Consider the following 27,955-nt stretch of genomic DNA (forward strand, 5'->3'; position numbering starts at 1 on the left):
CGAGTCTGTAATCAAATACTTGTGTGGAAAAAAAAAAAAGGAAAGACAAAGACTATTAAACATATACGTTCTGATTTTACAATAGTGTATTGCTGGCACACCAGAGAAAAAGTTTCTTGTCGCGCTGTGAAGTGATTCGTTTCTCGTTTTAACGTGGTAAGTCATATATGAAGACAGACGTGATTATGCGGCCGCCATGTTGGTAGGGGCTACAGTCCTATCAGACAATATAAGATTCCTCTAAATCTTTTATAAAACAAATAAGTTACACACATAATCCCACTAGAGGACAATTTAGAGTGCTCAATTTACTTGCCACGCGTATAGTGATGTGGTTTTCTTAATAGCAGATCTGAAGCTGGAAGAAAACTCAAGTTTGTCTTAGTGAGATAGTACTCATACTTAGAGGAAAGTAGTAAGTAGTACAAGTGTAGTGAGTACAGGAATCTGAAAAATGAATTTAAAGTCGAAAAAAGTAGTTTTACCACATTTGCCACAGCTGTTTTAAACTGCCTTAATTCAAACTGGGTATTAAGAAAGACTGCAGCAAATGCACGATCGGCATTGTGTACTTTGTTTTTATTCCAACTTCTTGCGCACAGGTCAACATTATCTGGCTAAAAAATAAAAAAAGCATAATCAAAGGATAAACTTGACCAAAGGCTAGTCCTGTAGTAGCGATTTGTGGTCGACAGAGGGCACTGTTGATCAATAAGTACAGTATTATCATTACTTAAATTTGGAGAACAAATTCTACAACTTCCAGATTATATCGCGAGAGCTGGCGTGAGAAAACCCAAGATGATGACTTTTGCTGACAGATTTAGCAACCTAAAATGTCGCAGGTATTTCAACTACTTTGAATCTTGTCCTTGATATGCTATTTCGCACCGTATTCCAAACCTAAACAGTGTTGCATTCATATTAGTGGTATTCGGGGTGTATTGTAATTCCTTTCTCACTGTCACCTGTTCATTTTTAAAATTAATAAATTGAACTGAACAAATTTTTTACATCATTTACTTCAATAAATAGACCCCACACATGTTCCATTTTCTAGTTTAAGTGATGCTTCCACCAATCTGAGGTAAACAGAGATTATAAAAAGAAGATTGATTGAAAGACGCCAATTTTTTCCATGCTGCCCAGCCTCGTCTTTGCACCTCTCCCCTCTCCAGCTGACCTCCATAGTAGTGGGGGTCTACAATCAGCAGGTAGCTCCCAGCGGCCCCAGTGCACACCCCCATCACCCCCTTTGACGAGTTGTCCCTATCTCCACCCATCATAACAGGACATCTGTGTTTGCTAAAGTGCCGATGGAGCGTCTCCACGGCGACCTGCTCCAGCTCTGCTCCTCCGCTTCTGACGTGCACCAACCTACAGGGAACATCATAAAAATAAGAGAGCACCAGAGAGGCTTCGAAAGTCCCAATCCACTCCTTGGAACCCAGAAATGAGCTCGGTTTGTCCATCATAGACACCAAGGCTTGTTGGATCTCTGGGATGCTTGGTGGAGGTTTGTTTTGGACCTGAGGTTTCACATTAGATCCCAGCCAGGAAGCCATAGACTGGATGGTGCGGTATCCACATCCCCAACCTCTGTCATCTTGTCCATCGCAACCATAATGGTAGTACTGGTAGTCCCCTTCAACGAGGCTCGTTTTAAGAGGCTCTGCAATAGGGAGCGGCAGATCAGTGTGGACGTTCGTCAAAAGAGTTGTCGCTTTCGTCATAACATTTACATTTCCAGTAGCGCTTCCACCCCAATCAATTTCCATCTCTCCTCTCGACGTGTGATTGCTCCGGTCCAAAGCACGCTACCGTGTTTTCTCAATCTCAAAAGCGGAAATGAGTCGCGTGCATCGACTTCCTGTTTTGGTGCAACTGTATTTTCCTTCCGTGTCCTTGTAGCAAAACACCGGCGAATATTTGTTCCTACAATGATGTCGAAATAAAGAAAATAAGAACATAATTGCCAGTCACAAAATAAGAACATAATTTTCGGTTTATTATTATTAATTTACCAGTTATTTTCTTTAAAAGAAAAGACGTTTTAATATAGGCGGTAAGTGTCACCAAATCATTTCTTTAACTGTAATAAACCAGTGTTGCCTACGGATTAAACAAAAACTGACGAACAAGAAATTCACAAAAAGTATAACCACATTGTAATCATAGAAATTGATTAAATATTGCCCAGGTGTTTGCACCAACTTTGCATTTCTCTGGAGTTCCAGCAGGGGGGAGCAGTGTAGTAACCAGTGTGGCAGCTCCTCTGCACCTTGGTTCGGTTCATCCCCAGGCATGGGTTTGTGCATGCATGAGAAACTGACTCATAAAGCTCCCGCTGAATTGCTCCCTGAAAGAGAAACAAAAAATAGCATTGAAAGTACAATTTTCCATTGTAACATCAATAAAGCATTAAATAAGATAACTGTGCATTGTGTCGCACGTGTAGTTGGAGAGGGAGAGCTTCTCCAACCAAATTGAAACCAATTTAATACTAGTTCTTCCCGGGTGTAAAAACAAAACTGAGTAATGGTGCAATCCGGACGTAATGGTAGAGCTAGGCTAGCATGTCATTCAAACTCATTCAACTCATTGCTCTCAGAAGGAATGAAATCAATCTGAGCTGCAACTGAGCTTTACTGCTTGTTGTGTAAGCTTGACTGACAGCATCGTCTCATAAAACATACCAAAAATATAAATTTTACTTGTGCATTTCATGTTTTTGGAGCACCAATGACTGACTGAGCCTTAATTGCAAGTCATTTATACAAAATAGAAAAATTTGGGGGGCACAGGTCTGTTTTGAATGAGTCATACAAAGAATGCAAGTCAATCATTGCCATGATTTCCTCGACTTGGACATGTTCTGACTGTAATTGTGGACACGGTTCATCAAATAGTGTTTTGTTTGTTCTTTGGAGATGTTAAACAGAACTCTCTCATAACGTGTAATCTCAGTCCCATACTCAGTCAATAGCCATTCTAGCGATGTGAAGAATACAGGTCATAGCTCGAGTGTTTAGAGGAAGTCGAGAAAGGAAAATGTGTGACAATTGACGAGCTTCCACCACGAGGAAGTGGCGCTACTCAAATTTGTCTGTCGCATGGACGCCAAGGATGTTTTGGAACACTACTCGGGCGCCTCTAATTACATTTTACACAACGAATACAAACAAAGCAGTCTTTTTTTTTTTTTTTCCTAGTGACCATAAAAGGCTGCACGACTGATGTTTTTTTTTTTTCTTGGCATTGCTTCATAACTCAATGACAGCCAAATAGAGGTCGATAAGTTGATGTTTGAGTGGATTGAGCAAAAGTAGTATTACGGTACAACCATGTTATGATATGCTGCTGTTTTTGTATCAATGCAAATCAATGTTTTTCTACCGACCGTTAAGAGTTGTCTTTTTTTTTTTGCTGTCGGCGCTAATGTGATGAAAGCCGAGTTGAAGTCGATTAATCAAAGGTGTCGGTGAACCCGACAACCCAACGTTATATAGCGATGAATTTTGACAGACTGGCATAGAAACATGAAAAATGGGCTAATGGTAAGACGAGATGCTAAGTGATTAGTCGAGTTGGAGTCGACTACCGTTTTTTTCCATGTATAATGCGCCCCCATGTATAATACGCACCCTAAAAATGGCATGTTGATGCTGGAAAAAAGCCTGTACCCATGTATAATACGCAGCCAAATTTTGACTCCTACTTAAGTCCGTAAGCGTAAAATTATTTCAGAAAAAAGATCATCTTTGGGAACAAGCGGATGTTATTCTGCCGGTCAGTATCACTGCGCATCCGCTAGCAAACTCGATAGCGAAGAAATGTTTCGGATTTGTGTAGGGTACATTGTGACAGCAAACGAGCAGGTGATCGAGCAAGCGTCTGATACCAGAGCATTGTGTTTGAAGTGAACAGCAGAGAAGAAAGCGCATCTGTAATGGCGGCCTCCGTATCATATCCGGATTAAAAATAAATAAATTGTACCCATGTATAATGCACACCCCAGATTTTAGGACAATAAATTAGTTACATTTTGCGCATTATACACGGAAAAAAACGGTAGTCTGTTCAAGCCCAAGTGACCATTGTTTGACACATTGACGACATCATACAGTATAGCCACTATATTAGCCATTATAAAGTAGTAGCCAGGGCGAGATTCTGGCTCTTCAGGGAAATCACAGCAACCTGATTCTTGTCCTGAAATGCCCCCCGCCCACTCACGTGGCCATTGACGAGGGATCACAGCAAGGTCACCGTATTCTTGTCACGCTGGACGCATAAAAGGCGAAACAAGGAATTCCGGCCCCCAGTCGGCGGCTCCTACCTCGGCTCCGGTGTCCCTAAACCCCCCCCTCGCCCCTCCCCTCCATTCTTTTATGTCAGCTTCCTGTCTTGTGTCGCGCCAGAGACCTAACTGGCTCCGAGCCCACAATTGCCGATGAGAAATGGAGACGTACAGGAACGGCGGCAGCGGGCCGGAGGTGGCCTCTCGGTGCGCTCGCGAAACCGTCAGCCCCTGACCAACTTCAATCCAATTAACGCAATGAACGCGGGGCTAACGTGTCGTGACCGCAACCCCCCCCCCCCTCTCCCTTCCCCGTCACCTCCCACCCCGATCCCTCTGATCACGAAGCATGGCTCACGGCACGTACCTCGTCTCCCTCTCCCCACGTTGGCTCAGACATAAGCAAACAGCTCGCTGCGAGAGCAAACAACTGCAACAATCTGTCAACATTGTCTCCTTAACTTCAACGCAGCGGCAGTTGAGCTTTAAAGTTCCCGAGACGCACACGTGTGTTTCCACAAACTGGGAGGAAAATCCTGCGGCGAGAGGTTATTGTTGAAATTAAACTGCATCCGACCGAGGGGTCGCGACCCTTCCGTGTAGCTTACGAAAAGGGCCCTCAGCGTCAATCAACTCCTGCATTGTCACTATCTCGATGAATCATCACGACTTGCGTCACTGAAGTGTGCGTGATATTGCATTACCCCGCAGCCCCCCCCCCCTCCCCTCCTGCATCCTACACAGAGGGAAGTTCCCGGAACGATCGATGCCTTTTAATAGCAGCGCTTCCACCAGGGGCACGACGGCGAGGTTTAACGTTGGTTGGTATCAGACGTGTGGATTCGATTGTCATGCAGCTTTACTGTTTCCGTGGCATGAATAAAGCAAGAAGCCACGTTGTCTCACGCGTGTGTGACTGTCGTCATATCACAAGGTAGCTATATCATGTCTGGCCTATTTTAGAAACACTGCAAGCTCACACTAGCAAGACAGCCATGGACAAGATTCTTGGAATCCTCCGCCTCTTCCTGTAGCGGAAAATAGGGTCGGATGGTTCAGACTGGATTTAAGTTATAGAAACGAGGAGGCAAACCGCAAAGACGGAAAATATCTATTAAGATGTTTATGAAAACTGATTATTTTCTGTCTTGAACTTTCAGTCTTCATCATTCATCTTCATTTCCTTGTCCAATTGGAATTTTTTTTTTTTGGGGGGGGGGGGTTAAAACTATCATTTAAGTTGGAACAACTTTAAAATATAAATTTAAGACCTTGATGGTAACAATTTTAGTTAGCACAGCAACACTAACAAGTAAAACTATCATTTAAGTTGGAACAACTTTAAAATATAAATTCAAGACATTTATGGGAACAATTTAAGCGTCTTTGGGTTTTTGAAAAGCGCTATACAAATTTAATGAATTATTATTATTATTAATTTTAGTTAGAACTGCAACACTAACAAGTAGTTATTTGCTCCAAAGCAATTTTCTGCGTTGTTTTTACTCACTTTACGTTGAGGGGACAATTCTGTCAACTCATTTCAGTGGAAAAGACCATTTTTTAAAATGACAAAACATAAAAACATTGCCCAACGTTAAAACCGCTCAATACAATGTAATGTTTAAAAAGCATAAACAAATATTTTATGGGTTAAGAAAAGACCAGTTTAAATGTTTTTTTGAAAGAGCAATTAAAGAGTCCTATTTAAAGGGCAGGGAAATTGCATCCAAAATGGACTGTCAGCTCTCCAGACTCATTTGCAAAATAAATTGGGGAAAAACAAAACAACTCGCGTAAGCAAATGGAAAGCACCCAAACAATGGATGGGAAGTCTCCGCACCTTTTTAGTGAGCCACTATTTACCTTTTGGGAGCCATTCTTTATAAAGAGCGAAAGCCTTTAACAATGAGAGAAAACATTTTTGGGGCCAGTGAGATTGTCACGCGCGGACAATGCAACATTATCCCCTTGGGCATCAATTATTTCAAAAAAACAAAAGGGAAGACTTTTTAGAAACACCTACCGGATAAGTGGCGAGGATCCTTCGAAGAGCCTCGTTTCCAATTAACGGGCCGAGGGCGAGGTGAGCGATGCGGACACCGCCATGGACTTTCCCGGTGAGTTAGGATTAGTTTTAGTTTTTTTCCCCCCTCTCCACCCGCTGCGGAGGAGGAGGGGGGGGGGGGGCAGACACGCACGTCCTCGCCCTCACAGTTTGCGCCTTTGGGTGGCTGCAGGGTTTGGAGGAGGGGGTGGGGGTGCTGAGGCAAATAAAAAGCTTTGGCCACAGTCAAGCGGTGATGCAAACGCGGTCTGCTGGGGGAGGGAGGAGGGGGTCTCGTTCTCTCGGTCAGACTTCCTCGCCACGGAGCCTTTTTTTTTGCGGTGACGACTTTTCTGGCCGCTGGCTTCATTGATGCGCATTTGCTGGAATGCTGTTGAAAGATGAGGCAGCCGTGTGCGAATGTTGCAGAACACCGGTAGAGGTAAGAAGAAGAGCTTCGTCATGTTGTCCGATCAGGTGCGTCATGCCCTGACCAAGCAAGATACAACATGTGTGCGCAAATAGGGAATTATTGACATTGTCGCTTGGACGCTCATTCATGTTTCGGGGGAAGGAAAAAAAAAAAAGCAACTTGTGGATTTATGCTTGCTATGACCGCTCCAGTCGTTTTGAATCATGTGTGCAGTAAGAAGAACAGATTGTTCAAATAGTGAAAACTGAGCGATTTGCTGAGTATTTTTTTATGTAACACAATTGCACCAGAATTTCCCCCAAGTTAGTTACCGTGACGTACTTACCCATGGCACACAAAGGCTTGCTTGCATTGGTGAACACTGAATATTAGGATTTATTATTTCATTAAGTTGTGCAGAGGAGCAAAGTTTCAATGTGACTTTCTCGGAAGATTATTTTGGGGGAATCTCTGCGGGGAGAAACAAAACCTGCAATTTAGAAGTCAAGAATGTCCTAGAGATGAGGACAACTCTTAAATTGGCTTGAGGTTGATCATTCAAATGATACTTCCTAATTTGATTGAACGGGGATAGACTCGAACGATATAATTCTCCTTGGCAAGGAACAAATCTATACTGGCCGGAAAAAATAATGTGTTACCACTGTCAAAGAATGCAAGTTGATAAGGAGATGATCCAATGATCCATTTTGGACCCGGGAGACAGGTTAGGGGTCCATGCAGCCTAATGTATAGTGAGGCCAACTACTTTAGCTGCAAAGTGCAAAGTGACATTATTTCCCGAAAACATGCCGACCTCGACACATTCCACAAAGTCTGTGGAATTTGACTAGACTTGTGAAAAGCTGGCAATCTTCTAAAAGATGCATTCATCTTAAAAGCAGGACTGGTAGAAATACGGTTGGAGTCCCTCAAGGTTCATTCCTGTACCCACTGCACTTTTTACAAAAAGATGAATATCCAGGTCCAAAGATTTCAAACGAACCGAGTCAGTTGCACCTAATGTGGACGCTGACTGTGCAGATCACAACCAAAGTTGTCACGCACTCAGGACGAGCAAAGGTTACGCTCGGGAATCCAGCTCGGCGGAGACGCATCTGACTTTGCGCCCGCCGGCTGGCCATCCTCGGTGAACGAGGTCAGGAGGCGACGCTCGTTAAAAGGCCATCTCCCCCTTGGCTCACGCTCACATTTGGAGCGGGTGAACCTGCCGGGCGGTCAGAACCTCACGTGCGCATCTCGGCGCTTCTGGGATGCTTGCCACCGTCTGCCCAAAGCCGGCTTCAATTTCAAAATAGATTCGATCCACGTCGGCCGCTTAAATCCCCCCGCCAACGCGAGGTGATAACGCATGTCCGCACATTCTCACGTAGGCAAGGCGGAGGTGCAGAGGTCAAAGTTAATCCTCACGGTGGAGTCACACACTTGTGTTTGCAAAGGAGGCTAATGATTTGCACACATCTCAGCCATCGTCGTAAACGTTCAAGAAAGTCTTGACCCTCTGAATGAATTCATCAATCATTAAGAGTGGGGTCTGGGGGGCCTTCTTTCCAAATCACTGATCAGACTTTTCCATACCTCCAAAATTGTGGCAAATCTCCTTTTCTTTCTGGGTTCAAGGCTTCTAAAAGGCATGTCTGGATGGATTTGAATCGAGGATCAGAAGGGTTAAGAAAAACGAACAAAATCGATTAAACTGTCTGTGCAATGACACTTAATGACATGCGCAAATAAAATGAAGTCGTAGAGTGCCTGCTTCTCGATGCAAAAAAACATCCATACATTTTTAAGTACTTAAAAATTCAACTTGCATGAATTATTTGGTTTTCTTCACAATTTTGTCCAAAAAGGTTTTGCAAGCTAAACACGAAAAGACGTGTGTGTTTCAAAAAGTTTTACTTTACGTTGCAATACGTGTAATAAAATCTTAGGAGCACTGAACTTATTGCACTCAATATTCTCCGGACTGTTATGCAGTACTTGTAAGTTATAGTCAAAGTATGAATGGACAAAATGAAGACTAGTTAGGCATGGTCAAATTGCAGACTAGTCGGGTTTACCGTGAGACTAGTCGAGTCAAGTTTGAAATTAAATTGTTGCTGTATTTTATATGGATGGACATATAGCACAGACTGGTTAACTTGAAGTCACTAGTTACTGTTTTATATACAGGTGGACATAGTGCAGACTAGTTGACCCTAGTTTGAAGTCGACTAGTCGCTAACCGCTTGTTTTTGGCATCTCGGTTGCAAGGTCTTGACAATCACCGCATATATAAGTAAAATTAAAGCTAAAAAAACAAACAAGGGATCGCATTTCTGGGTACGACGGGCACATTGTGCCCCAAGTCTTTCAAATGTAATCTCGCCTTCATCTGATGATCCTGTATCAACGTCACACTGGGGCTGCAGTGAAAGAGTGCATTCAGCTCGAGGTACACAAGGACCAGGCGGAGTGCCCACATGACAAGACAACAGGAGACCTGCTCTCATTTGCCAAGCACACCCGGTGAACCTCTCACGAAAAAAACACAATCATGGTGCAGCCGCCACGAGAATCGCGGGAGGGTTCATTTAGCGTCCAGGCTAACAGGCAGAAGTGAACCAGACTAATTTGTCAAATCCGGAATATGAGGACCTCGAAATCACAATATTGGGATCAAGGGGGGCCAACATTTAAAATAAAAAAATAAAGAATAAAAACTCAGGCCAGACTTACCGTTTTTTTCCATGTATAATGCGCAAAATTTAACTAATTTATTGTCCTAAAATCTGGGGTGCGCATTATACATGGGTACAATTTTATTTTATTCTTTTTATCCGGATATGATACGGAGGCCGCCATTACAGATGCACTTTCTTCTCTGCTGTTCACTTCAAACACAATGCTCTCGTATCAGACGCTTGCCCGATCACCTGCTCGTTTGCTGTCTGTCACAATGTACCCTACACAAATCCGAAACATTTCTTCGCTATCGAGTTTGCTAGCGCGTGCGCAGTGATACTGACCGGCAGAATAACATCCGGTTGAAATAATTTTACGTTTACGCACTTAAGTAGGAGTCAAAATTTGGGTGCGTATTATACATGGGGGCGCATTATACATGGAAAAAAACGGTAGCTGTCTAAGCCAAGATTTACTGACTTACTACAAGTTGTAGTCGTGTCCGGTTGTGGATAGCAGCGGCGAGTCCGAGTTAACGAGTGGTCGTCAGCTCTGCAATATAATAAACAGAATGCGGCTCACATGACAGCAGGAATCCTGCCGCATTTTGTGGGGCTGATGTGGCTCATTGCAACCGGTCTGTTTCGGTTAGAATCAATCACGTGTGCGACAATTTCACGGCAGAGTAGAGCTCAGACCTCCAGCTTGTTTGGATCAGCGTGCGATTGCATAGTTTCATAGATAGCCATTTGATCTGGACTCAAATTGTTCATTGTACCAGCATTTCATAAAAACGGGCAAAACAAATTTTGCATGACTTTCTTCCCAAATCAAAATCTAGAATGAAATAAATGAAAATGGTACGAGTAGGTTCTATATTCTTCCAAATTCTTGTCGTGTGTTTTAATGAGAATAAATTGCAGTGTTATATTATAAATATCACAGAATAAATCAATTAAAAGGTTATAGAGAAAGAAGCACGAGAGGTCAAAATATCTTCTCAGATCATTGCCACCAATATTCTTTGTGGATGATAAATTGTAGTTATGGTTTCCTCGTGGGGCCATGAATGACTTAAATAGAAATGGATGGGTCCCCACAACAAAATCCAGTAATGTAATAGTAACAAAAATATTGTTTTAACATCTCATTGTTACTTAAAATGAAGACAATTTACAGTTTTGATATTGTAAGAAAAAACATTGAGTTGACACATTTGCTTTTACGGGCCACGTAAAATGATGTGGCGGGCCGGATCTGGCCCCCGGGCCTTGAGTTTGACACAGAGGTCAACATGTTGCTACACTGTGTGCATTAAGATAGCAGACTGAAAAAGGCTAAGCTATGTAGCTTGTGTATTTTTGTTTTATGTTAAGTCAACTATTTTCTCGGGGGAGAATTTTTCAGCTGCCTGTCAAAAGAAACAAGAATAACCCCGCAAAGAAGAAGCATCTCAAATGAGCCTTTTTCTTCCAGGACTACTTGCCTTGCTGTTGATGGTGTTGGAGTGGACCTGCCCAAGCCTCCCATCCCCGCTGAGGCCCATCTGCGACCGGAGGGTCCTGAACCATTTCATCAAAGAAGCCAAAGACGCCCAAGTCGCCATGGTGGGTGATTGCGATCCGGCCAAAGGTCAACGGCGGCCGTTCCATTGCATCACTCCTGCTTTTGCCTCCTTAGAATTCCTGCCGGGATGGATGCACCCTTTCCCAGTCCGTCAGCATTCCCCAAACTGCAGTCGACTTTGACGTCTGGGAGAGGAAAAATGTAAGATATCCATTGATATTTTATTTTAGGCGCTGACCTCCTCCAAGTGTCTAACTTGTGTTTTTGATCAGGCCGCCGAGAAAGCTCAGGAAGTGCAGTGCGGCCTGTGGCTTCTGCAGCAGGCCCTCAGCTTGCTGCGCGGCTCCGTCACCAACGCGGCGCTGCACACTCACATCGACAACTTGGTGAGGAACGTGCTCAGCGTCAAAGCCGTGCTACGCAGCCTCAACATCCCGGTGAGTCGGGGGACACTCGTTCTGCCTTGAACAAAACAAAACAAGATTTTAAAAAATGACCTTAATCATACTGAAGGTTTCAGGAGGGAAGCAGTTTTTATTGTGGATTGAGATTTCCGTTTACCGTAATTTTCGGACTATGAGTCACTTTTCACTTTTTTGGGCATTTTATGGCTGGTGCGACTTATGGTCCGAAAATTACGGTAATTTGATTTTTGTTGGCATCTTATTCCACTTGCGCGCAGCATAACAGCAAAATGCTGCTTCACCTTGTTTGCTTTAAAAACAAACTTATACCAAAAATGATTCGGGTCAAATCGATCATCTCGGTGAGCCCCGATCTTCCTTTTATTGCTACAAATGAGGACTGGAGTGCTCACTGTGCAGTGACCTTTCCATTTTTTGAGCTTTTTTTGTCTTTCAAAACAAAAGCCGAACTGTTCTCCTTCCATCCATCCATTATTCAATGAAATTCCCCGCACTGGTACACAGGCCGCTCTTCAGAAATATCTCCGTTTGGTCTATTAGCAGTTTCATCGATGATGCCAGGCTCTCGAAACAGGACATTAAGCTGCAAATACAGCATCAAATTTGATTTTTTTTTTTCTCGCCATCTTACTGAGATATTTTGGACAATCGAACGCTCTGTGGGAAAATTTTGGGCAAAGCATGACTGTGCCCCAGGGAACAAACAAAACAAGGTCCATGGAGGCCTGCTTGGATGGGGTGGAAAAAGCCTGGCAAATGCCAAACACGGAGCGGTTTCGACACTAGTGACCTTTGACCTCAAACAAAATGCTACAGGATTCCCATAGACTCCTTGCCAGAAGAGTGGAAACTGCTTTCGCTACACAAGGAGCAACACACTTCCTATTTTTAACCGCATGTGCCCTCTAGTGGCTAATGAATGAATCACTACCAAAGTACAGTTCAGTTGTATTTAACTTTGTCGTCTTTTACAACCGTTGGCTTTGAAAGAGGCATTTACACGCGTGTTCATTTCTGTTTTGAAAGGACTACACGCCTCCGGCGAGCTCGGCGGGCCCGGAGAACACATGGCGGGCGTCCACGGCGGCCGAATTGCTCCAAGCGTACGTTAACTTCCTGCGCGGCAAAGTCCACCACCTTCTCACGGACGCGCAGGCCTGTCAGCAAGACGTCAGCTGATCGACCCGTCCGTCTCCCCGCTCTGAGCTTTAGCCGCTTTGGGCCAAGGCGAGAGAAAGGCCTTCCCTCTGTTGACCTACTTGCTAGCTGCTAGAGGTGGTGTGGAATTAAGAAAAAAAAAAAACACAACACCCACAACCATTTTTTTTTTCTTTCAACTAAGCTAAATGAGGGCAAAGAACAGTCAGAGCTGGCGAGATCGGCACCTTGAAATGTCCTTGCGGACATCCGCTGACCACAATACTGCTTTTTGGAAGAAGCACTTTTGTGTATGTGCCAGTTAGGACTGCACGCGGGTGTGTTTGTCTCTTCCCTGACAGTTTGACCTTTCGAAAGTGAAATACGGAACGGGGACCCAAAGAATAATTCTCTTCAAAACGTGAACGAGGCCTTCACACGTATTTCGTCTCGTGTTTATTTTTACTCAGTGACCGTGTTGCGTATGTTTTTTTTTTTTTGTAAACATTGCATAATGACTATTTATACAGATTTTCTACTTTTGAGCTTTGTATTTTTCAACGTTTATCTTTTGCGTGGTCGACAGACGTTTGGAAAAGCCACCGTTTGCTTCGGGCCATCGCATTCTTTCAAAGTGAAGACGTGGTCGACGGGGTAGCGAGAGTTCATCGAGGAGCACATGAGAACTTTTGAAAATGCTCCGTCATTATCTGTCTAATAAACAATCAGGCAGAGTCTGCATGGAGATAGCCTGCTAAAAGAAACAAAAACATCCTGCGAGTTAACCCATGCCTTTGGCGAGCGGGAAAGCAGTCTATCCTCAGAATCTGCGTCATTTAGGAAAATGGATGGTCAGCTGTTCCAAACCGGTCGACATTTCTTCCTTGTTGTTTTCCTCGGTTTTTTTGACTTGTTGCGCAAGTGTGAGATGCTTTTTGAGGATGTTTGCACATGTTTTCCTTTCCTGTTTTCACATTACCAGTCCAATCACTGTAAAAGTTGCTATTTAAATAGAAAATATTATTCTTGGATAAAGAAACGAAAGAAACACGCGGTCTGTCCTCGTCTTTCCTGCTTGCAAATTAACAAAGTTGATTTGAAAACAGTGCCGCTTTCACATTGATGCAGCGTATTGCATATATTTCGGAAAAACAACTCTTTTTTTTTCTCTCCGATTTGTTTGAATTTTTTTTTTAAGTTTGGTTTTCACCATATTTCTTATGTGTATTTTAGGATAATTTTGATTTGATATATTTTCCCTAACATTGGTAATACATTTTTCTAACAACAGGGGGGAAAAAAATGGCAAAAATAATATTCCATGAAACAGAAATATATATATATATATATATATTTACAAATAAAAACAAAAAGAGATCCCTGAAGTGAATGCCATACACTTCCGTAAATGCACTACTGCGGGTATTAAGAATAAAACTCCCAAATCGCTGAATTTCTTAGAGCGATTTTTATTTGTAGTTCATAATCACAAGACTTCCACTAGTCAACTACTGACACCTAGTGGACATTCAATACAACACGCGGTGCGATACAAGAATCACTGGCTGTATATGAAAAGCAATTTCGGGTTAAAAAATAAGGGGAAGGGGAAGGGGGGGGGGGGGGGGGGGGGTAACGGGGGGTCATGCAAAAACGGTATTGCTGCCACACTCGGAAAAAAAAATTACCCAAGTCTCACGTTTTAATCTTGCTTTATAAGACACAAAGAACCGAGCAGAAATAGCTTCGTTTTTCCAAACGTGGAAGTCATGGCGTGAAACCTATCAGGTTTTAACATAAGATTTAAAACTTATTTTTGCCTAGATGTGGCAGTTGAACGTTTCTGTATAAAACAGATTCAGTCCTCCAAATAAATAAATGTTTGACGCACATGCATGCAACTCGGGAGAAGTCTTCCAACTGCTTCTTGGTTCTTCACAAGGGATCAGGGTAAAAAACCTTGATGTGGATGGCCGAATTGTTGCGCGTTCGCGTCAGGGGCTCAGCGGCCTCGTCGGGGTCCTCCGGCTCCAAATCGTCAACCAGCTCCACCGTGGATGTGTTGGCGGCCAGCTGCAGCGCCCCCTGGCTGCTGGCCTGCAGCTGCAGCGCGATGTTAATGGCCCGGTTGATGGCCAGTCCCAGACCGTGCACGCAGATCTCCCGGTGGCCGCTGCCGCCGTCCAGAAGCTTCTGACAGCGGGCGAGCTGCGCCCGGAAGTCCGTCTTCATGTTGACGTACACGTCATTGCGCCTCTTGGGCAGTTTACGGGGGAGTCGTTTTCGGAGCGTGTACTCCACCGGGTCAATGTCGACAGCACAGGGGTTGTCGGAGGGTTGCATGGCGGCGGCGACGGCGGGGAGGGATGACATCCCCGGATTGCGAGGCTCGGTCATATCCAACCGAAATACTGAATTGGGACAAAAATGGAATCACCTCTGACACTATAGTTATATTTGACGTCACTACTGGGACAGATTGCAGCCCTGAAAGCTAATGGTGGCACTCAAAATAGGCAAACAATCACTAACAAATGCGTTTTCTTCTCAACCAATCATTTCGCATCAAATCAAAGTGTAATTTCTTACCTCCGGATGATAATTGGAGAGTAAATTGGCTTTTTTTACGTCGCTGAGCACAGTAGCATCTTAGGCTAAGTGGTCCACGATTGTAGCCGTGACCCGGAAGTAGACTAAAACAGGAAGTGGATCAGATAAGGCGTCGCTGACGCGCACGTAGGTCGATAAAAGTCCGTTTTTTGCTTTTCAATACACATTAAAAACACACTGTGGCAGATAATTGTTAATAATTTGTAGTTATTGCGTAGCGTAGTAACATCTTGTCACAATCCACCAAAAATGCTTTTATATGACTGAATTAACAATGAGATTGAATATGGGGAATTTAATGCAATTGATTATATTAAAGAAAACTGAAGTTCATGTTACACAAGCTACACTTAATGTTTTTTTTATTTATTATAATTCTTTAAAACTACACTTCCGGTTCTCGCGTCTGCCGCCACCTTGTGGCCTTAGAGTTGTCAAACGATGAACAGTTCACGTGTATGTTGTAAGAAATCTGAATGTGTCATGTTTTGGGTGGCTTTCCCTCAAAATTGACATTAATTATTTGGGAGCACTTTAAAATGTTGATTAGTAATAATATTTATGAATAGCAGCTTCAATAAAGACATCAGACGCACACACTGGCTATGAATGACTTTAATGTTTTCCAGATCAGTATCACAGCATACAGTGGATAATAACTTCTAAAGTAAACAGAAAGATTATCACCTTAATACTTTTCTCTAAGTTTTAGCACCTTTTTTTTTCTCAAAATGCCACTCTAAAATGTTTTCTTGTCAAATCTTGGGTTTCCGATAATAAAAAAAAAAAAGACAAGGAGAAAAAAATAGACAACAGGTGCAACTTTGCTTTGGAATCGGAGCAGGAAGTTCATGTGCCTGTGTGTGTTTGCTATTGTGTGCTTGTGTGTGCCATTGCCTTCAAACAAATGACTTTGCTTGACTAGTAGCATCATAATAAACTCGAACAGGCAATTGTGTGCTGACAGTTTCGCTGTATGATCGTAATCACGTGAGTGTGTGAGGCATCTTATGGTATCAAAGCCCTCATGTCGGACCCACATTAAAGTGGCTTCATGTAAACATGTGAAGTGAGCTAATCGAGGGCCTTGTCGCACCGTGAACCAATGGCGGGTTCCTTTCACTTCCCATTTTGTGGGGCAAAAAAAAAAAAACATGGCTAATTTTTACTTTCACATCAATGTATGTACTCAGCACATCGTGTATGTCATTTTAAAGTGAACACATAAAAATAATATGAAAGTGGCAATTAAACTTGTCGGCAAATAAGATTTTGAAATTGAATTGGAAAACCAGCATGATGAATTTCTGCTACAGTGTCTGGATGCTACAGAATGGTCAAAAATGCGATGAGAACAAGACAAAACAAAGTAGCACAAAGTTTGCAAACTGCACCTGTTGTCAAAGGTTATCACATAATCTGGGCATTTTGTTCAGTCACTCCCCCTAAAAAAACAAAAAAAAACAAAGGGGGGAAAAAAAAACCGATCAAGAAACTTAATATTTACAAATATTTCATCTGGTTGATTCTTACATTTAAAAATGTACACTTTTTAATTCATTTGTGTCTGCGGAAGTCCCTTTAGCCATCTCACGTCTTCTTTGCACAATGCAAGTCTGATTCCAGTGGCAGTTTATAAAATTGACAAGAAGAACAGCCCGGAGCGCAGTTTTTTTTTTTTTTTTTCCTGCTTCAGGTAGCGTCGCAGTCCGTTCGCCTCGTGGCCCGCCCCCTCACCGACTTTGACCTCACGGGGGTACAAAAGCGTGGATCGAACATCCTAGCAAAAGTTTCATCTTGGCAAACGGAGAAGATACAAAGCTGGCCATGCCTTAAAATGTCAGCTCAGCGTGTCCGCCTTTTGTGATTTAAGGCTTCCTCCAAAGTCTCTTTTTTTCCACGGCAGTCATCACCGACTCCACCATAAAGGCGCTTTCGCTCTCTCTCTCTCTTCCACATTGTGCACGACGTGTCTTGCAAAACTCCAGCGCTCGGTGAGGTGGCGACCTCCGCCACCCCTTCGTGGATCAGAATACAACAAAGAAGGAATCAAAGAAACGGGCTAAAAGCTAGCACACGAGCTACGACAGCACCGGTGACAAAAAGGGAGGGAAATAAAATCGGGACAACTTGCTTTAAGGTTTCCCCCCGTTTGTTTTACTCCTGGCAGGCCGACCCACCCGTGTGCTTAAGAGTTGGCATTTTAAGTTTGGTTTGACCTTCCAAGGTCAGGGTGGGGTAAATAGAAGAGCCGAGTTATGGTGAAAACACGCGACGATATCACGCACACTCTTTAAGTTGGACCTTGAAGCAAACAAGAAATGAAAATCCACGCCAGAGACGGACGGGCGAGATGACGACCGCGTTCACGCTTTTTTTTTTTTTCTCCAATTGATGTAGGGAGGTGAAGCGCTTTTGTCGGCTTGGGGGAAATGTGCGACTGTATTGTCCCCCTCCCCCCCTCCCATACCCATGACCCTCCTTTGAATAAAATTCATGCATAAATCCCCTAGCGCAAAATACCCAATTATAGACTTTCTCCTTTGTACACATATACAACGATATATTTTTTCTGTATATACTTTCTCTATATCTATATTTTCAACAAAATGCAATTTCACATAAAAAAACAAACAAAAAAAAAACTGAACAAGACACAAGCAGTGAAAGAAACAAAAAGCACAATCAAGGGCCAGTTTGGCACTTTGTCATGAGAACACATTTTGTTAGTGGACAATAAATATTGTGTATTTTTTTTCTTCAACGTTTTCTTTTTTGCCCTTCATGAGTATGCAAACACTAACTTGGCACCGAGAATGCTGGTTGAATCAAAGTATACGATACAGAAACTTTTCATAGTTGACCCCACCCCTCTTTTACAAACACTGGAAAAGGGTTTGGGAAAAGCAGATACCGATGTCAGAAAAAAAACCAAAAACACATTAGGGGATGAAACAGTAGGCGACGCCATGATACTTAAGAATAATTCAAATGAGGGGGGGAAAAAAAAGGCGAGAGTTCCCTTCAAGAAATGGCTGCTTGGAAAAACATCCCGACACTTTTTGAGAAGAGCCGTTTGGCCCGAAACGCACAGCTCGCCCGCTACGCCGCACACTCTTGAGCCGGGCGGCGTGATTCGGAGGTGGTGGAGATGTCCTCGGAGAGTCACGGGTCCAGAAGTCCCTCCCCCTTTGTAGGTTGTTCGAAGCACAGCCAGTCTTCCTGGCCTGTGGGTGGCGCTGCTGTGTTGGCTCAGCGCCTACTATACCCTGGTGGTGGAGTGGGGGTGGGGCAGAGTGTTGTTATGACCTGTGCTGGGGAAGGTGTTGAAGGCGTGAAGGGGCTGCATGCTCGTGATGGTGCTGGGGATCATGGTGATGGTGTTGGGGGTCATCAGAGGCACGTCGTCCGGAGCCCGGCGCAGCGCCAGCGTGTAGTCGGGCGGGCAGGCGGGCCGCAGGATGTCGTGGGGCCGCAGGGGCTCCATGTCGTGGTGAGCGTCGTGCTCGGAATGCTTCATCTGCAGGGACATGATCTCCTCCTCCTGGCTGTGAGCCAGGTCGTTGGCGGTACCGCCCCGCTGGGGGGAGAGCCGGTGGCGTCGCATCTCGTGCCGCTTGTCGCGCTTGTAGTAGAGGGCGGCGAAGGCCAGGATGTTGAGGAAGAGGAGGGACGCTCCCACCGCTACCGTCACGCTCAACTCCGTGGAGTAGTCGCGGGTGTCGCCGGGGAAGAGCACCGGGGGCGGACGCTCCGAACTGTCGGGCTCCGGGTCGTACGAGAAGGTAGGGTAAGGGCGGTGGGTGGTGCGCGGGCCCGTAGTTCTGGTTCTGGGGGTGCCTGGGCCCGGGCCGGGGGGTGAGCGAGTGGTGGTTGAAAAGAGCTCGTCGTGCAGATTATGGAGATGCGGGACTAACTCCAACCAGAAGGCCACCTTGTTGGCTCTGTAGTTGTCTCTGACGCGAGGTTTCAAGCCGATGTGGAGGTACTGCTTGTCCTTGGAGTTGAACTTGGTCCAGATGACTTCTTCAAAGCGATTGGGCTTGGTGTGGATGAATTTGGTGTCTTGCGGGACCGGCAAGTTGGGATCCCTGGGGGAGGACCAACGAGAGAACGTCAAGGTCACGGCACTGAACATCTCGCTTTTGTAAATCGACCGACACGTTGACGTCGAAGATGAGTTCAACTCTTGTCGGAATTTGAAAAGCAACGACGCTCACCCGGTCTTGGCGAAGTTGGTCCAGTAGGTCATGACGACGGCGCTGAGCATCACATCGTTCTTGGAGAAGTTACACGGGAACAAGTCGGTGGCACCGATCATGGGCACTCCGAAAACATACGGTATCTCGTCTCCGTGGGCGGCGTCGGCCCACTCGGGCCGCGTCTCGGTCTGGCAGTGGTGGTAGAAGGTGTAAAAGTAAACAGGCGACTGGAACTCGGCGTGGAGCTTGGCGGTGGCCACAGCCGGCGCCACCCACTGGTGGTCCGTAAACAGCGCTAGCAAGGTCTTGCGCCGCATGTCGCCATTGTCCCTGTCCGCCCAGTCTGTGTACATGAACTTAATGGTCTCCCTCAGGATGTCTTTTCCTGAAGAAAGAAAAAACAGACCGATCATAGACAAAGCATCATCCAAACGGCTTTGTTTGTTTGACGGAAGCTTGAAGTGTTCTGCCAGCGCTGTGATTTGAAGCTGCCACACTCCCGGATGGCGTCGAGATGCTATTAGCACCCGCAGAGCTTCAAAAGAGCTTCAGAGAACTACCACGGTGAAAGATAATCCTCAAGATCGGCTAACTCCCGCGTATGCCGGACCTCTTTGATCGCTCATCGTCTCCCCGCCTAATTTCATTGTCATTTCAATTTTTCTTACCCTCGGGGTATCCGTAGAGGTTGTCGACAAAGTTGGAGATGGTGTAGTCGAACGCCGCGGCCGAGATGCCGTCGTTGTCCTCGCTGTCGTCGACAAACTTCAACCCCTCGCCTTGATTGACGCCAATCAGCATGTCGTAGTTGAGGAACTCCCCCTAGAGGCCGAGGGCGGAATTGAAATCATCCACGCCGGCCACGTCACGGCTAGATGATGTTCATTACCTGCTGCATGAGGATCTCGGGATCGTCTGGCACCACGTCGCCGTCCACCACGGGGCCGAAGGCGATGTGGTAGCGAGCCGGCTGGATGTCCTGGTCCACCAGCTCCCTGAAGTTCTTGCGCCTCAGGCAGTCCACCAGGTCGGCCGTCTCGGAGTAGGTGCAGCCCACCTTGCGAGCCAAGATTTTAGTGTACTTGAGGGGCTGGTAGTTGACGGACCAGCTGGAGATGGCCGTACCACTTTGGGCAATGGCCCTGTGGAAAAGGCCTGGGAAGAAGAATTTAAAAAAAAACTTGAATGTTGTCGACTTCACTGACACATTGAATAGAATTATCCGCCAATTTGCATTTATTTTCAAATCTTCTCCCAGATGGCGCTTCACATGCGGCATAATGTAAGCGATGCTAACGAGAGGATTTGGAAAGGCAGTGTCAAGACTGCGGCGGTCGCTCTCCCTCTTCTTCCTTAAGTCTGTCCGACGCGAGTTCTGTCGCTTGGATTGCCCAAGTGGCTCGTTAGGGGGGCCGCCTGCATCGTTCGTTTCCCCAACACTCTTCTTTTTTCTTTTTCATCTTGCCGCCTCGCCGCGTCTGAGCGCCGGCCGCTAAATTATTAAGCGCGGCTGCAGAGCCCCCTTTCCCTCAGAAATCAATTACCGTACACCGAGAGGGAAATATGGAAGCTTTTCTTCAAAACCGGTTCTTCTTTGTGAGACGCCCTCCTTTATTTAATTGCCAGTTTAACCACGGTTGCTTTTGGAAAACACGCCTCATTTATTGACCCGCCGGTGACTCACGATTCATTGGGAACGTGATGCTTGACGGAACTCCTTACCTGCAACGCCGGCGGAGAAAACTCGGGGGGTAACACACACATAGCATCGAAAGGAGCTGATGATGGAGACGAGGACGATGGCGACGATGACGTGATGACAATGAAGAAGACATTGGTTTGTTTGTTTTTAAAGGGAAGAGGGGCAGCACAAAAAGAGACAATGGGTTAATACACGTTAGCATACGATTGCAGCGGAAAGGGGCGGGGCTTCTCTTCGTCCAGTTCGGTCCAGTGATTCCTAACCGCCGTGCCCAACACATTAAGTCAATTTTTTTTAATTTTTTTTTTTTACCATGAATATTTTTTCTATCTTCCGTAGCAGGTAACAGATAAGAGAATTACCGTTTTTTTCCATGTATAATGCGCAAAATTGAACAAATGTATTGTCCTAAAATCTGGGGTGCGCATTATACATAGGTACATTATTATTTTTATTTTTTTCGTCTTTTTTTTTTTAGCTATATAAAGAGCGAGAGTTCAGTTCTCTACCTAAATGCGTATTACAGCTAATATTTTATTTCACAACACTTTGCCTTGTTCCTTTCTTCTCTGCTGTTCACTTCAAACACAATGCTCTGGTATCAGACGCTTGCTAGATCACCTGCTCGTTTGCTGTCACAATGTACCCTACACAAATCCGAAACATTTCTCCGCTATTCAGTTTGCTAGCGCATGCGCAGTGATACTGACTGGCAGAACAACATCTGGTTGTTCCCAAAGATGATCTTTTTTCTGAAATAATTTGACGTTTACGGACTTAAGTAGGAGTCAAAATTTGGGCGCGTATTATACATGGGTACAGGCTTTTTTCCAGCATCAACATGCCATTTTTAGGGTGCGTATTATACATGGGGGCGCATTATACATGGGAAAAACGGTACTTTCTATTCAACCTAACGGGCATCATTATTTTAGTCATTTTTGTTGTTGGTGTGCAATGAGATTTTTTAAATGTAAATTATGTGCCTTGGCTCATTTAGGGTTGGGGAAAAACTGTCAGTCAAGCAATCAGTGGTATATTATTATTATTATTACACCTGATTTCATTGACATGTCTCAACAGCTCTTTCTGCTCATCAGTACGGCGCGAACATACAGAAAAGCTAACATTTTAATGGCGGTTAGCTGAAAAATCTGAAAAGAGTGTTTGATCGCGGGTCATCGGCCGCTCAGATGTAACTCCAGAACACAGTAGATTCCTCCACGGGCCTCTCGCTATAACACAAAAAGCCTCTGGGTGTTTGTGTAGCCGCTAAATGGCGAGCAGGAGGTGAGATGGATGGTGGGTGGAGGGGGAAAAGCTCAGTGCAACGGACCATTAAGAGAAGCGTGGGCCAGGTAATGCGTGCTAATGTCCCCCGTCACTCCACGGACGGGGCACACGGACCGGATCAAAAGTCAGCACTGCTTTGAGTTCAAATTTGACGCGGTTAGCTTCAAACGCTCAACTCGGACTATTTAGTTTCTCAATTAGAAGTGTCCAAAACGTTTCGGAAGACGCTTTTACCCTCCGAGTGGTGTGAGAGGATGAGGAGGTTGACGCAGGATGCTCCAGCTCCCGATCCAAAAATAGTGATCCTCTCCGGGTCGCCGCCAAAGTGACCGATGTTCTCGTTGAGCCAGCGCAGTGCCTGAATCTGATCCAGGAGGCCGTAGTTGCCTTTGGCCGACTGGTCGCCGGTGCTGAGGAAACCTGCGCACAGGAACCACAGAAGCGGCGTGGTGTCAGAACCCACAGATTTGTCAAATTGGCAAAAACTATGGTTGAGTGGAAATGGTAGCGCTAGGTCGTAGCATCAAGAAGTGGAACAATCCTGGCCTTGAAACAAAAGTAAATGTAAGGCCGGGATTGGTCAGCCGTCCTCACTCAAATGGAAGGACTCAATAATCCTCAGCTCATCTTCTCACCGCGTTATCTGTCATCTAAAATGTTCTAACCCTTTTTTGTCTGTTTTTCAACCTGCTCACGTTCATCACAAAGCCTCTCCTTCATGACGGTGTTTTAATTCACAATGTTTTAATTGATTGTACATTCCAAAATATACAACGCACAGAATCATTTTTGCCAATATGGCCTCTACAAATAAGTCATGCTAGCAATGTAGCAGCGTTAGCATGTTTTCATTGATTGTACATTCCAAAATATACATCAAACTGTCAAGTTATTTTTTTTATATAGCCCTAAATCACAGACAAGTCTGTGTAGGGCTAACTGATTTGTTTTGGCCAATATGGCTTCCATAAATAAGTCATGCTAGCAATGTAGCAGCGTTAGCATGTTTTAATCGATTGCACATTCCATAATATACAAAATCAAACAGATTGGTTTTTGGCAATCAAGCCTCCATAAATAAGTCATGCTAGCAATCTTTGTGCGTTTCTTTTGGCGCACATGCTAGCTAGTAGTTAGCTAGCAAGACCCCATACTCTGTTGCTCAAACAAATTTAATGTCTAACAGTCCTCAAAGTTTGTCTGCTGTACTTTGACATTTACCTAGATAATCGCTACTTAATATCTCTGATTAGTCCACTAATTAAGACAATATGTCCTATTCATCCCTTTATGGATGTTAATTGAGCCGCAAAAGGTCGCCCATTAAATCCATACAGTGAAGGTCTAGCACTCAGACGAGGCATGCTGCAATCCTCCCCGAGTTCATAAAATGAAACATCAATAAAGAGACGCAATCTTACTTTCCTTTGAACAAAGCATTGACGGCGGAAGCAGTACGAGAGAACACCCGCAGAAGTTCACTCGAGCACATCTCGCCGAGCACATTCATCCTAATCTGACAAGACGCTCGGACAAAAGTGACCGAGATGAAAGCGTAGCGTGAATAGTCTTTAAAATGGTTGCGGATAAAAGAGAAAAAAAAGGAGACAGGGTGGAGAGAGAGGTAAAGGGGGATAGTGGGTGTTCTGTGAGAGCCGGACAGAGAAACACTGTTTCATCTGATTCCAAGAGGTCAGACCTCGTGTGCCATGCAAATATACTTTTGCCTCTTGAACCGTTCTCTATTTGCACTTTTGACCACACACACTATAATGATGACCCTTGAAATTAGAATGGGTTGGATGGAATCCTCGTATTGCAAAAATGGCCACTTTTCAGGACATTTAAAAAAAAAAAAAAAAAAAATCTTTTTGAAGGTCCTAGACATCGCTCCATTTCAGTTGTACCTACCATCAATTTATTATACCAAACTTATAAAAAAATAAATAAAGATGATCGTACTTTAATGTCAAGATTCAATTAAGGTAAATGTTCACCAGATGTTCGCCAACAGTTTTAATTTAGTTTTTTTTTGTCACAACAAATATTTGGAACCTTGAAGAAACCCTGATGACACCCTGCGTCCGTTTCCTCACTACCTCCTCCTCAAAAAGAACATTACTATGATTGATTGATTGATTGATTGATTGATTGATTGATTGATTGATTGATTGATTTATTTATTTATTTATTTATTTATTTATTTATTTATTTATTTATTTATTTATTTATTTATTTATTTATTTATTTATTTATTTATTTATTTATTTATGTCAAAACAAATACATAGGAAGAGAACCTTTGAGAAAGAAAATTGATCTCATATTAAATCGTAATATAAGGGGAAATCGCAATTGGATTCTTTTGGAAAATCGTTCAGCCCTCACACATTTACAAGGAAGCGTCTCTCAGGCTAAAAGAGAAACGGCAGGATTATAAAAACGACGGCGCATTTCTCTGCTGTGTGCTTCCATCTTCTCTCCATAGATTTCCTTTTAAGTTTTTTTTACGTCTTCTCAAGCTGCACAACGTATGTGCAAGCGAAAGCAGGCCAGCTCCCAACAGACCTCACACATGTGTGTGAGCTGAACATACAGCGAGCTCCAGCTCCCAAGTGGATCGTCCGCATCGTCACCTGAACCGATTTAATCACCGGATAAATGAAGAACGGCGATCATGTGTGGTAACTAAAAGTCGAGCGTAGCGATGGCGCGGCGTCCTAGTGAAATGCTGCAAAACAGAGCTGGCCTAGATTTTGGAACTCCTCCACCACCAGCTCAAAGTTGGCTGCATTTTGTTGACCTTGGAGCTTCTCCAGCTTGTGTCATTCGTGCCTTTTGCCACATTTTATCACATATATCTCATCTGCCAACCATGCCAGCACATGAACAGCGAGCAGCTTTTGTGTGGCTGTCCAAATAAAACAAATACATGAGTCACACATGTCAGCCTAATCTGCTTTGCATAAATGATGCCTGATCATTTACGGCTGGGCTGCTTCTGATTAACAAAAAAACTAGAGTGTCATAAATCCTGCTGAAAACCAAGCGATCACAAACAAAATGTAAAATTCGTGACTAAACCAGCACATACACAACGCAGAAACAGCGACCCCTGCTGGAATGTTTATATATCATATATCTATATATCCATATATATATAACCAGCGCTTATGATTTGTCATGCTAGCAATGTAGCAGCGTTAGCATGTATATGTTAGTAAGTGTGTGGCGTTTCATTGGCTGGAGATGCTAGCTAGCAGTTAGCTAGCAAGACTACACGTTCAGTGCATATGTTTTGTGGTGACAAAAAAAAACACTGATTTAAACATCACAAGGTTTCCTCAACAAGTCTCTTCTCGACAGATTCCATAACCTTGACAATTAAACATTAGCCAAAATCTACAACATTAAACAGATAACATTTCATTTTTGCCCATACAGCCTTCACGAATAAGTCACGCTAGCAATGTAGCAGCGTTAGCATGTATGCGTTAGTGAGCTTGCAGCCTTTCATTGGGCGGAGATGCTAGCTAGCAGTGAGCTAGCAAGACCGCATACTCTGTTGTTCAGTACATATGTATTGTGATTAAATAAAAAAAGAAATGCTTCAAACATAACAACCCTTCCTCACGGCAGATTCCAATTAAACTTTTGTCAAATTAGTGTCGAATTTACGTCACCGATTGACCTGCTCTGCTTAGCACGCTGACAAATGAAAAGTCGTGCGGGCACACGGAAGGACAAAGCAACGATAACAAAGAAGCCTTCCGGCCGAGGACAATGGGCAACGAAGCAAGCAATTTGCGGCGCACAAAGCGAGAGCACCTGTCAGACATCTTGTACGGGCGTTTATCTACGAGCGCCCAAGCAAATAGACCACGTCTGAACGCTTCCGAATAAGCCGTCTTTCCGCCGAGTGCTATTCACGTCATTTCAGCTGGCCGGCGTAGTCGGTGGCCAATAAACCACGTCAAAAGCGGACGCCGTAAATCAGTCGGCGTCACCGTAAAGGATATTAAATCCATTGTCAGGCCGTAAACGTGAGTTGGAGTGCGATCGATCGACCGGCCGGCGCCAAAAGCGAGAAGAAGGACCCGGAACCGAGGCGCCCGGCCGCCTTTATTCCTCGTGAATGAACGGATACCCGACAGACGCGGTGACACTTCAAGTCACACCCGAGCTTGAGAAAGTATTAAAAATACGACTCGGAATGAAAGGAACGTGCCGAGTCAAAAGAACTTTGGTGAAATATTGAAAGGTAGCGGCGGGCTGACACTCCGACTGCCATCAAAGACGTAGAAAGGGCCTTGATGAATAATTCATGGCGCGGCATAAAAAGATGCAAGCGAGGCAGCTCAGACGAAAATATACAATGTTCAGATTTAGAATTTAAATCAAGGCAGCTGCCTTATGAGTTTATAAAAGATGTTGCACATGAAGAGAAATGTTTTTTTTTTTTTTTTTTTAGATTCCAATCTGATGTCGAGCTGGAGAAGATTCATTACACTTGAGGCCGGAAGCGGAGAGGTTTCATTTTCACCAAAGCCACAAGTGTTTCTCTCTTTTCGCCCAAAGATCTCAAAAGGTCGGCGGCAGAGGAAAAGAAGTTATTGAACTATCAAATTCAAACCAACAAGCGTCCGTCTCAAAAATCACCCAAGCTCAGAACAATCGGACTCATCCGAGCCAAAGTTGCTCACTATTTGGCATCCTCGCGGAGCTGATTAAAGTTATCAGGGGGAAGCTGGCTCCCTATTTGGCAGGCGGACGGGGGATGCAGCACGGCTCTCAGTTTGCCACCTTAATAAACACATCATGGCAAAAACTGGGTTTAAAAATGAGGGGGGGGGAACATTTTCCTCATTTAAAGGACTAAAATGGAGATGAGAGTGAACCTGTTTTTGCCACATCACTAATGAGGGTCATTCTACGCAGAGGATAAAGAATATATGCGATTTCCAGTCGACATGAGTCATCGTACTTTTTTTGCATCCTTATGCATTTTGTGATCCATGAAAGAATATAATCATGTCTCTTTTCTATATTAATTTCACAATGTGCATTAGCATAAATAGTTTATCCTCCTTTTAATGATAATGGGATTTCGGCGGCTGACGTTTTCATCGACCCTCCATCTTCCACTCGTTCACCAATCCCTCCATCTGTCTTTTCTTTCGGCGCGTCACGACTTGGAGTTATTAGTCTGCTAATTACCTCTCACCATCCCTCATTTAGCCCCAGAACCCATTCCTTCTCTGATTATAATCAGAGAATGACATGGGGGCCTATTAAAGATAGAGGAGGGGATTGATTGGTCTGTGACAAAAGTGGAGTGCAAACCAGTGGGGGAGGGGTGGGGGTGGGGGTAAGTTACTTCATCAAAAACAAGCAACAAAACAAGTCGCATTGCCATCGGCTCCCTCAGTGAATGCAAAGTGGAATCTAAACACACACACATTATATATTATATATATATATATATATATATATATATATATATATATATTGTAATATATATGTATTAGGGGTGTAAATCGCGGGTTTTGTCACGATACGATATAATATCGATATAAA

General features: G+C 44.2%; 4 protein-coding genes across 9 annotated transcripts in view; 1 reads left to right on the top strand and 3 right to left on the bottom strand.

Annotated features, from left to right (window-relative positions):
- Window positions 1–558: 558 nt before the first annotated feature.
- Window positions 559–9,945, bottom strand: ufsp1 (UFM1-specific peptidase 1 (non-functional)). 4 transcript variants are annotated; one of them, XM_061269150.1, is made up of 4 exons: window positions 6,327–6,462; window positions 2,215–2,359; window positions 1,743–1,935; window positions 559–1,672 (listed from the first exon to the last, which is right to left on the bottom strand). In XM_061269150.1, exon 4 carries the CDS (start codon window positions 1,563–1,565, stop codon window positions 1,062–1,064), a length of 504 nt encoding a protein of 167 aa, XP_061125134.1. In that variant the 5' UTR covers window positions 1,566–1,672; window positions 1,743–1,935; window positions 2,215–2,359; window positions 6,327–6,462; the 3' UTR covers window positions 559–1,061. The 4 variants fall into 4 exon arrangements, with proteins under 4 accessions (XP_061125134.1, XP_061125056.1, XP_061124907.1 ...); XM_061269072.1 differs by lacking the exon at window positions 6,327–6,462 and adding an exon at window positions 9,929–9,945 and having other exon boundaries at window positions 559–1,935; XM_061268923.1 differs by having other exon boundaries at window positions 559–1,935.
- On the top strand, window positions 6,281–12,782 carry epoa (erythropoietin a). 2 transcript variants are annotated; one of them, XM_061269337.1, is made up of 5 exons: window positions 6,281–6,420; window positions 10,921–11,051; window positions 11,125–11,211; window positions 11,283–11,447; window positions 12,462–12,782. In XM_061269337.1, the coding sequence occupies exons 1-5, from the start codon at window positions 6,408–6,410 to the stop codon at window positions 12,612–12,614; spliced, it is 549 nt and encodes a 182-aa protein (XP_061125321.1). In that variant the 5' UTR covers window positions 6,281–6,407; the 3' UTR covers window positions 12,615–12,782. The 2 variants fall into 2 exon arrangements, with proteins under 2 accessions (XP_061125321.1, XP_061125246.1); XM_061269262.1 differs by lacking the exon at window positions 6,281–6,420 and adding an exon at window positions 6,590–6,789.
- Window positions 12,783–14,025: 1,243 nt separating this feature from the next.
- pop7 (POP7 homolog, ribonuclease P/MRP subunit) lies at window positions 14,026–15,272 on the bottom strand. Its single transcript, XM_061280561.1, has 2 exons — window positions 15,162–15,272; window positions 14,026–14,983 (listed from the first exon to the last, which is right to left on the bottom strand). Exon 2 carries the CDS (start codon window positions 14,967–14,969, stop codon window positions 14,508–14,510), a length of 462 nt encoding a protein of 153 aa, XP_061136545.1. The 5' UTR covers window positions 14,970–14,983; window positions 15,162–15,272; the 3' UTR covers window positions 14,026–14,507.
- A 509-nt stretch (window positions 15,273–15,781) lies between these two features.
- The window catches only part of nlgn2a (neuroligin 2a), a 57,877-nt gene continuing 45,703 nt past the window's right edge, over window positions 15,782–27,955 (bottom strand). For both annotated transcript variants that reach the window (XM_061284980.1, XM_061284973.1), the window contains 5 exons: window positions 22,614–22,799; window positions 20,274–20,539; window positions 20,053–20,206; window positions 19,403–19,769; window positions 15,782–19,273 (listed from right to left, as the gene is read on the bottom strand). In XM_061284980.1, the coding sequence (XP_061140964.1) occupies window positions 18,445–19,273; window positions 19,403–19,769; window positions 20,053–20,206; window positions 20,274–20,539; window positions 22,614–22,799 (1,802 nt within the window). In that variant the 3' untranslated portion in view covers window positions 15,782–18,444. The remainder of the gene's footprint in view (window positions 19,274–19,402; window positions 19,770–20,052; window positions 20,207–20,273; window positions 20,540–22,613; window positions 22,800–27,955) is intronic.

The sequence above is a fragment of the Syngnathus typhle genome, linkage group LG1, assembly GCF_033458585.1.
Source record: "Syngnathus typhle isolate RoL2023-S1 ecotype Sweden linkage group LG1, RoL_Styp_1.0, whole genome shotgun sequence".
Classification (NCBI taxonomy): domain Eukaryota; kingdom Metazoa; phylum Chordata; class Actinopteri; order Syngnathiformes; family Syngnathidae; genus Syngnathus; species Syngnathus typhle.